The sequence below is a fragment of the Atta cephalotes genome (genome assembly GCF_000143395.1).
Source record: "Atta cephalotes unplaced genomic scaffold scaffold00015, whole genome shotgun sequence".
In the NCBI taxonomy this organism is placed as follows: domain Eukaryota; kingdom Metazoa; phylum Arthropoda; class Insecta; order Hymenoptera; family Formicidae; genus Atta; species Atta cephalotes.
In genome coordinates, this window is record NW_012130079.1 from 216,801 (window position 1) to 227,275 (window position 10,475).

Genomic DNA, 10,475 nt, shown 5'->3' on the forward strand with positions numbered 1-10,475 from the left:
TATATATATATATATATATATATATAACACAAATGTCTAAAAAAAATATGTATAAGTATATATATATAGGTATATGTATTTTACTCAAAACTTCTGTTACATTTGCTTTTTATTTCATTATATCTGATTATGAGAGAGAAATACTAAATATTTACTTTAAACTCATCCTTACACTCTAACAGAAAGATTAGAAAATTTTAGGATCTACTTAACGTTAATAATACATATTTACCCTTACAAGTTATTTTGAGATAGTTATTATTATTTTTCATTTTCAAACTATTGATGATATAAAAATGATAATTTTTCTCTGGACATATTTCTCGTTCATTTTTTTCTTTCATTTTTGCCGAAACAAAGCTATTCATGACGTGATGCTTGATAGAGAACGATTTGGCACCATAACTCAGATTTAAAAAAAATGAACTTATTTGTGGGAAATCGTTCAAACGTTTCAAAAACAAAATGTAACCTACTCCTTCTTTAATTAAAAATAAAATTTCGTTTTAGCGGATCATTTGCGAGAAGTAGAAGTGCCGATTTTATCATCGTGTAAGCATTCGGCTGATCAGAATAACGCTACAATCTGCGCAGGATATCCTATGGGTGGCCACGATGCCTGTCAGGGCGATAGTGGTGGTCCCTTAATGTGCAGGTAATAACTAATGAAAATGAAGCATTGAATATTTTTACAAATACAAAAATCTATTTTGCAGAAATTTAAATTTAAAATCACAGTGGTATGCGGCGGGCCTAATCAGTCATGGTGACGGATGCGGACGTCCTGATGAGCCCGGTGTTTACATGAAAGTGAGTTATTACGTAGATTGGATTCTGCAAACGTTTAAAATCTTAGGTAAGTCTTAAAAATACGAAAATGTTATAATAGAAAATGCCTTCTCTATATGAGTCTGTGTTTACTATTTAATTTTAATAAAATATTTTATTTTATAGATAATCGAATGGCATCTCTTTATGAGAATAAACCCTTAGATTCGTGTACAGGATTTAGCTGTCATTCGAGTATAGAAAAGTGTTTGCCGATAAAGAATCATTGCGATGGAATTGTAAATTGTCTAGACGCAGAAGACGAAATCGAATGCCAAATTCTAAAAGCAAATTATGCGAAATACGAGAATTCCAATGATACATTCACAAAATCACGTGCTAAGGAAGTATCTAATGGAGTCACAGAAAAAAATGGTAAATCATGCTAATCCCTTTTATGACAGTCAAGTCTCGGATTCTTAATAAAATAATAGAAAATTAATTTTATATTATATGATACCAGAATTTAATCTATTTTTATGTTACAGAAGTAAACACGGAAACAATTCCTATTTCTACTTCTTCCTATTTCTTCTATCAGACAGAAACGCAGACTTACAATAACGAAAATTCAAATATCGTGGATACTTACGAGACTACGCCTGAAATAACGATGTCGAACATTAGATCAACATTTACTTGCACAAAGTGAGTTACGAAATATTATAATTTTCAGTATTAATCCTCCGAAGCTGACACTGGATTTGTACGATCTATATAATTTATGTTAATTAAAAGGCACTAATTAATTTCAAGCAATCAAAATGACATAACTCATATAAAAATTAATAAATACTAATTGTAAGTATATATTTTAATAACAATAATCCAAATATATAACAAAAAGAAAATTTAATTAATTGTTTAATATTTTTGATAAAGAGACTTATAATTAAGTAGGTCTAATAAATCCATCATCGACTTCGAAAGATTAAAGGCGAATTAATTAAGATTTAATTTAAATACTTAGTTAATTTTTTTTTAAGAATCAAAACATCATAACTTGTATAAAAATAAATGAATATTAAATATATTTTAATAAGTATAATAATTTTGTTGCATACAAAAGGAAAATTGAATTATTTGACATTAGAATTAAGACTTAATTAAAATTTAGACTTTTGAATCAATATTATCTCATTTTCAGTCTAATCCAAACTATAAAAATCAATAAAAGGTGCAATAAACACTTAGACTGCGAGGATGGAACTGATGAAAAGGACTGTACATGTAGAGATTATCTGTTGAATTTTCAACCCACAGCGATTTGCGACGGACATCTGGATTGCGAGGATGAAACAGACGAAAAAGATTGTGGTATTCAATTATACATAATTTCACCGTTGATTTCGCCTATCTAACGAAATGATCATTTCAGGTATATGCAAGAATAACGAGTTTCATTGTAGTAAGAGTGGAAGTTGCATTTCGATAACGAAAAGGTGTGACGGAAATTTCGATTGTTCTCTAAAAGAAGACGAGTTTGATTGTAGTAAGTTTATATTTTTTATAATGTTTGCTTAAAAAAATATCAAGTGAAATTGATAGCAATATTCTTTTTTCAGTTGCATTGACAAATGGAGAATATGTTAATGTAGATAGTGATAATTGGTCCGTTTTAAACACAGAAGGTTTGCTTAGTAGTAGATATTACAACGAAACATGGCATGTAGAATGTCTTCAGGCACATATATTGGAAAATAGCAGAAAAATGTCGATGATAGGAGAAAACTTATGCAAATATCTCGGATTCACGTACGTTTGATTTTCAATAAATATTCAGCCATTCAATAAAAGTCTAATATTTAAATTAGTTGTTTAAGAAAGCCCTATTTAAAAAATCTAACTTTTGAAATGAAATAAACGTTTTAGTTTTTACAACTGACATCCTAAAAATAATTAAAAATATGTAAAAAATATCTTATTATCTCGTATGTTAAGTGAATAAAACATATTCTTCATCACTTTTAAAAAAAATTATTTTAAAAAATTATTTAAAAAAAACTAATTTTTAAAATAATGCCTTATGTTGTTTCTGAAAAAAAAAAAATGAGAAAAGTTTTGTACATATAACATAGTTTCTTAATTAAGATACTCTAATATTAATGTAATGAGAATAGACCTTTAAGGATTTTATAAAGTAACGAGTTGCAGTCTACAAAAGATATTTAACTTATTGTTAAAAAATACAATTCATAAAAAAAAACATTCGTAACATTGAATTCCAGTATGTTAAATCGCTGAAATAATTAATTGTTGAATATATTTTTACAAAGTAACATAATATAAGAAAAATGGAAGTCATAACTTACGAGTTTCTCATGTGAATAACAAATCTGTAGATCCAATGTATTGGAAAAAAATGCTTAATTAATGTGATTTTTTAAGACAACTATGTATCTATTTCTCCTTTCAAGTTCGTTTAAATCCCCTAATATCTCATTAAGTTTGAACAAAAAATTTACTTATAAAGTTTCTAAAATAACCGATTTATTTGTTTATTTACAATTTTCCAAATACATTAATTATTACTATTCTCGATAATATATAATAAAAGAATAATAATTGTGAAAGACATGAATTGTGTGCAGGGGTTTGCAATCATTGGATAAGGTCGTTGTGAACAAAACGATATTAGAAACAAGATTCTCACGGAGGTGGGACAATGTGACAGGTTATAAACCTTTACCACAGCATGTTGCGGAGAGTGAGGAAGGCAAGACGTGTACGACTTTACGGTTTCACTGTAGACCGGTTTTAAGCAGCAGTGCTGACTCGCATATGGTCATCGATCCGAGAACCGGAAATCATACCTACCTGTGGCCGTGGTTAGCGGCCATCTTCGTCGACGGCCGTTATCACTGCTCAGCTTTACTGCTGGAACCAAACTGGCTTTTGTCCAGTTCGAGCTGCACGAAAGCTATCAGGTAAGTGTGAGTCCTGTTTTATTCAAAATAAAACTTTCTTATCTCAAAAATGCACATGGAAAGAAGAACAGTTTTTTCTCGAAATATAAAAATTTAGCTAAATAGAGATCTAAAAATAACTTTGAATCATTCATAATTAACAATAATCAGATTCATACTACTGTTAGAATACCTTCTTGCAGCATTGTTCATCACATGCTTGAGTTCTTTATGTAATTGTGATATCTAAAATTATTTATAGTCTGTGTTCATCTATTTTTCATTAAATACTTTAGCAAAATTATTCTTTCCATTGCATCTGTCAAGCGCAGATTATGTACAATTTAATCGTTCTTCATTACAATTATTTTTCATCAGATTCTCTTGATAAATATCAATAAAGAGATGTAATAATGAAGAATAAATTGTAGATTATCAGTGGATTATACGACAGCTCTGCTCGGCCAAAGTCGCTCATTTCTCTACGTGGATGGACCTCATCAACAGATATCGATCGTTGACGAAATCAGAGACGTGGAAAGAACAAATGTCTCGTTGCTTCACTTGAAAACTGCAGTAAATTTTACACGTTACGTGCAACCGCTGTTTTTAGAGAAAAAGTATGTACATTGGTTATTCATCGTTATCATATAAATATTATTTTCTTTTATCTTCTTTCTTTCTTTTATAACTATTTGATAAATTTTCGCAGAATATATCCACCGGCAAAAAATGATTTATGTGTAGCAATCGGTACAGACAACGAACACGTGACACAATCGATCTTTCTTCAACCAATCCTCCAAAATTGTGACAAGTGCTATCGTTGTTTCGTCGAAGCTTTAGGCACTAAATGTCCGGTAAAGCTTCATAATAACAATTGAACTATGATTATTTTCACTCATTAACTGACAATGCAAAATATGCAATCAAATTTCGATTTTATCTCTTGTATGTATTTAGACTAATGGAACTTCTTCGAATTGGAACGGTACGGTGTTTTGTCGCAACGAGAAAGGATGGTATCCCGTGGCTGTATTTCAAGAAGACGACGGCCCATGCAGCTTCAGAAGCATGCGGAACTTGACAAGCATTGATTACATCCATGCTTATCTCACGCAAACTTTAGGTAAGCTATCTATAGCATGCATAAATATTAGGTTGGGGAAAAAGTTCCTTCGTATTTAAAAAAATTTTTTTGCGAAAGATTTTTTTTCATTTGTTGTAAAATTTTTGTTACAATTATATCATTCGTTAGAGCAAAGTTTCAGCTTTAACAATCTGTTTTTTAATTGCGGTATGATTTTTATCGGAGCATTTTATATGAGCAATCGAAGTTAGAATGCTCCTTTATTTAATTCGCGAATAACTCAGTAATAAAAAATCATAGGAACATTAAAAAAAATTGATTTTGTAGGGAAAGCTTCAAGCTTTCACGATAGACAATCGAAAATTTTTGTAAATTTTTTGGACACGTAAGAGACCCTCAAGGTGAAAAGAAAATTTTTCATCTTTTTCAGCTCGTAATTTTTTAAATGTAAAAATTGTTAAATTCACAGAAACTCAAAAAATATAGTTCGAAAGTACAGATTTCAAGCTTTAAACCCCTTTTTTTAATTTAAATTCCGTTTATTTTTGACGAAGATATTGTACATACAATTTTGAATTAAAAAATACGAAAAAACTTTTTCCCCGATATAAAGATACATTTGTATCATTAATTTTTATTCATCCAATTAACTTTACGTTCTATTTTTACCCGGAAAAATGAAATAATTTAACATGATTGAATTTTTCCATCATGATACTGCAGAGAAAGTGTCGCAACCAACGCTTGAAGCCACATGTGACGGTGTTCGGTGCAACATTGGACAATGCATCCCTTGGAATCAGGTATGCGACGGTGTGACAGATTGCCGAGACGGTGCGGATGAGAAGAATGCAATATGTTTACAAGTGCAACAGATTAGAAGAAGAAACGAGACCAATAGTAATAAATCATTTTGAATAATGTAGAATTAAAAAAAAATGTACATACATAGTTAAATTTTAATAGTTATTGCAACTGCAATAATTCTACATACATATAAATTACTTATGTAATTGTTACTTATACAGTATAGTTGTTGCTATTATGTTTTTCTCTAAGCAGAATTATTAATTACACAAGTCTGCAATTTGATTTATTTTTCATGCTGTTTTGAACTTTTGAGAAAAATGAGATGAGAGAAAAATGCCTGAAAAACATGTTTTTGACTATTTTTGGCTATTTGAAAATTCATAACTGACTCGATCTGCGAGATATTATTCAAAAAGGGCTCAAATTAATGATTGGATATTGAACTTTAAAATAATAATATTGAATCTTTTACAGCGAGCGTCAAATCTTTGACGCGTTCTATTTTTAGAAGTATAACGCATTATATTTAGGTGTTTCAATCTCACTTTTCTCAAAAATCTGATAGAATATTTTCACTTACGGATTCAACGCATCAAAAATTATGAGAAATTATTATGCTTTTCCAAAACAGCAAAAATCATACAGACTTGTTTTATCAAATCTATTAGCTTAATGTTTAATTAATTATTGATTAATTCTTCTTTATGCACATATTCTCGTAAAAAACATGCATTTTTGCGTAGAATGCGCCAAGTCGGAAATACAATGCAGGAATGGTGAGTGTATCTCGAAGAGCGCATTTTGTGATGGAAAAGTGGATTGCTCGAATGGAGCGGATGAGCCTGTAATATGTAGCTGCGCAGAATATTTAAAATTGACTATGCCAGAACGATTGTGTGATGGGGTACGACATTGTTTTGATAAAACCGACGAATCGCCAGAAGAATGTCAATGTACCATTACCAGCTTCAAATGCAATACGTAAGATTGATAATATTAAGTAATTATCTATAAGAAGCATTATATAAGCTGCACCGGATATCAAAAAAATATTAATTTTTAAAAATATTGTTTTGATAATAAAACAAAATAAACATCGATGTTAAACGTTTCGACCTCATATTAGGTCATCCTCAGTAACTTTACAGATTCAATTAAATTAATTAGAACTTATGTATATGTTTACAAATTATTACAATAAAATCAAATTGCGCTCACTCTTTTCGTAAAATTTGATTTAAATTTAATGTGGCAAGTCATTAAATTAAAATTGTGGTTAAATCGCTCGTATATTCTCTCGTCATGCAATATATTATTCTTATTTGGGGGCCGTAATTTGTTTATGTACAATAGTTTTATTATGAACTTTCGATTGTTCTCTTATATAAATATCAAATCTCAATAATTGTTATATTTTGGCAGTTATATTCTCAATACAATTTCACTTCTACATCTTATTCATGATATGATAATCGAATGTAAAAGATATTTTCTATCTTAACAGTTAATATATAGGAAACATGGATAATTTTAAGAAGTATATTTAAATAAATCTTAATACACATAATATTTTGATTATTGTGAGGAATCAACTTAAAATTAATAAATAATTAATAAATTAATAAATAATTGTTATATAGATTGAAATCGGCACAATGAATGTATGCATTTATTTCATTTATAAATTTTCTATCTGTACTTTTGCCAAAACTATGTGTCGTTCTCAATTCTCTTAATTAAACATACAGATTATAATGGAAGAATTTCTAACTTAAATGTACTTATATATATATATATATATATAAAGTACATATATATATATATATATATATATATATATACACACATACACACAAATATACATTATATGTGCAGAGAAAGCAAAAATCATACTTGTATCTCGCGAGATTTCGTGTGCGATGGCGATAATGATTGTCCGAATGGCGAAGACGAAATGAATTGCAGAGGGGTACAACAACTCTCAGATAAAAGGTGAGACTTGATTGAAATGAGCTGTGCCATCATTGCTATACGGATGATATAGAATGTTATTAAATGTTGACGAAATGGAGCAATGAACATACATATTCACTAACTTAACTATAAATTTGTTTAATTGCTTTTCAGACCTGCTGCAGGCGAAGTGGTGCAACGCTCTTACGGTGTATGGCATACTCTATGTTATCCGTCAGAAATTACGTCACAGGAGGAGGCAGTAAAAGTGTGCAGAAAAAGCGGTTACACAAATGGAATTATCGATAAATATCAATCATTTAACCAACCTGCTGTTCCATCTCGCGATGATTTTTACATGATACGATTAAATTCGGACACGTGGATAACCATGCGTGACGATAAACCCCTTATAACTCTGGTCCGACCAGAGAAACCCTGCTATCGTCTCTTCATCAAATGCAGCAATTAGTATAAATGCATTGCTTACAAATTAAATCAAATAAAATGTTAAAATAATTCACTTCTACATTCACTTCTTCTTGTTCAACTTAATAATGTATCAACTTAATATATATAATAACTTAATAATAATTTCACCTCTACATCTTAATGACATGACAATCGAATGTAAAAGATATTTATTATCTTAACAGTTAATATAGAAAACATGGATCATTAAAGAAGTATCATTAAGTTTTATAGATTAATTTATTCACTTAGTATAAAAATTATAATGTACGACTAAAGCGAATTAATTACATTAGAAATAATTTTTTTGTAATCTAATAAATAAGTTTGTTATTCTTTGTATCTTTGTTTGTATCTTCTGAGATAAAAAATTGAATAAATCTATATAAAAGAAAGATATTTTCTATAATGTATTGTATTCTTGTTTTTATTATCTTTATTACTGTTTCATTAAATTTTATACATTAAGAGATTAATTTCGCTTAATATCAAAATCACAGTGTACAAAACGAATTAATTATGTACATTAGAAATAATTTTTTTAATCGAATAAATAATTTATTATTCCTTGTATTTTTTAATAAAACAAATAAATTTATAAAAAAAAGATATTCTTTATAATTTATAATTTAATTGTTTTAATTATCATATATACATATATCAATATGACAAAAAAATATTGTTTGCAAAATATAAATTTCTGCAAATACATCCCCGATATTGATGTATTAAAAAAAAAATTAAAATTTTAATTGAATTGTCCTTAAAGTTTGCTATCTGACACAATAAAGGAATCAGATAATTGAGTAATGAAATTTTCACAGTTCGAGAAATATGATAGCGTTGATCAAATTTTTTAATACCGGGTTACATAACCGCTTCGAACATGCGTATGCGTCACGTAAGAAATAGCGCGAATTAGTCACTACGGGAATGTGAATGGATACCGTTTTCCGTCATTCCTTGGTATTCGAAAGCAACTTGCCAGGAGGAGTCAGGAGAGTAGTCGTTTGCCTCCAACGGCAGCGACCTCATTCGCTACATTCCATTTCTCCTTTTCTTCTTCTTCATTCTATGCTCGAGTCAATCGCGTCCTCGTCTGTCCGTCTTCCATCGTTCCGAGTTCCGACAGATTTGTATGCTGCACTGGCTTTGTTCAAAGTCCATTTAAAATCTAATTAACGTTATCGTTTAACTTCCTTGAATTAATAGTTTGATAAATGACTCTCGCATTAATATTATAACATAATATATAAGAAAATATTTTTTACTTGCAAAAGAGAGAATAACGTATGAACATTATATTTTACTTGAGTAAATAAAAAATATATTATATAAAGAAAAAAGAAAAACATAAGATTTTATATAAACAATTTAACAGAAGCTTTTCAATGAATGTTGTATAACAAAATTATAAAGTATAAAATTATAATTTTTTGTTTCTGAAATGAATATATATTATCTATACTTTATGCTGCTTGCATTTTTCTCAATTAGTATACTTTACATGCCGTTTTTTACTTCAAAAGCTACCGTCCGATCGCAGATATGTTGCTCGGCATCGGTGCATTCCCTAACAATAACCACGCGGAAACTTCTTTCCTGGTTTTTTCGAGCGAAAATGATGGGGATATGAAAATAATTTTTCCTCCATATGCATCTATATTCTACATTTTATGTTGTATTAATCTGCATGTTTTCCTTTCATATGTACCATATTATGGTGTACTATTGCAAATATATCTTATGTATAAACATGTCATAAATTATTATTTTATCTTGGTTTATGCTTTCAAACTCAAAATTATATATAATATATTTTTATATTATTAATATATATAATATATTTTTATATTATTAATTATACATAACTGCATAATTTTTTGATTCAATCGTATTGATTATTCTTATTTTAAAACCGTCTTAAGTAGATAATGTTTTAAGATATAATATAATTCTGTGATTGGTTTATGACAATATTTAATGTCTTAAGACAATATTTAATGGCGAATTCGGCACACATGCACTGACTCCGCTTTAGTGCTGCCCTGACGTGATGCGAGTGCAGAATCATTTCAGTGCTATGCCAAATTGCATTGTCAGAAACATTAGTGCAATATTTCTTGAACTTATTCAGTTTATTCGATTGGTTTATCCGAATATAAATTCAATACTACATTGGCTCAGTTTTCACTTGCCGAATACGACAATGTTAATGTACTGAGATCCGTACAAGTCGAATGCGTGGCACTGAAAAAGTTCGTACTCAGTACGTACTATTAGTGCGGACGAACGCTATAAGATTTTTAAATATAAAAACCAATTATAAATATCGGCCATAATAGTGCCGTATTTCTAGATAATCTAAGATTTTTTTTACTATTCGATCGCGGAAAATGTTAGAAAAATTAAGTACT

The 10,475-nt window shown here is 29.1% G+C and overlaps 1 protein-coding gene across 1 annotated transcript in view; it reads left to right on the forward strand.

Moving 5' to 3' along the window:
• The window catches only part of LOC105618128 (serine protease nudel), a 22,167-nt gene extending 14,108 nt beyond the window's left edge, over positions 1–8,059 (forward strand). Inside the window, exons 10-24 of the mRNA XM_012199669.1 lie at positions 511–655; positions 717–856; positions 955–1,203; positions 1,317–1,476; positions 1,976–2,145; positions 2,207–2,320; positions 2,394–2,583; positions 3,420–3,755; positions 4,166–4,354; positions 4,447–4,594; positions 4,698–4,863; positions 5,548–5,724; positions 6,378–6,615; positions 7,516–7,626; positions 7,762–8,059. Of these exons, the coding sequence (XP_012055059.1) occupies positions 511–655; positions 717–856; positions 955–1,203; positions 1,317–1,476; positions 1,976–2,145; positions 2,207–2,320; positions 2,394–2,583; positions 3,420–3,755; positions 4,166–4,354; positions 4,447–4,594; positions 4,698–4,863; positions 5,548–5,724; positions 6,378–6,615; positions 7,516–7,626; positions 7,762–8,059 (2,831 nt within the window). The remainder of the gene's footprint in view (positions 1–510; positions 656–716; positions 857–954; positions 1,204–1,316; positions 1,477–1,975; positions 2,146–2,206; positions 2,321–2,393; positions 2,584–3,419; positions 3,756–4,165; positions 4,355–4,446; positions 4,595–4,697; positions 4,864–5,547; positions 5,725–6,377; positions 6,616–7,515; positions 7,627–7,761) is intronic.
• Positions 8,060–10,475: the final 2,416 nt, after the last annotated feature.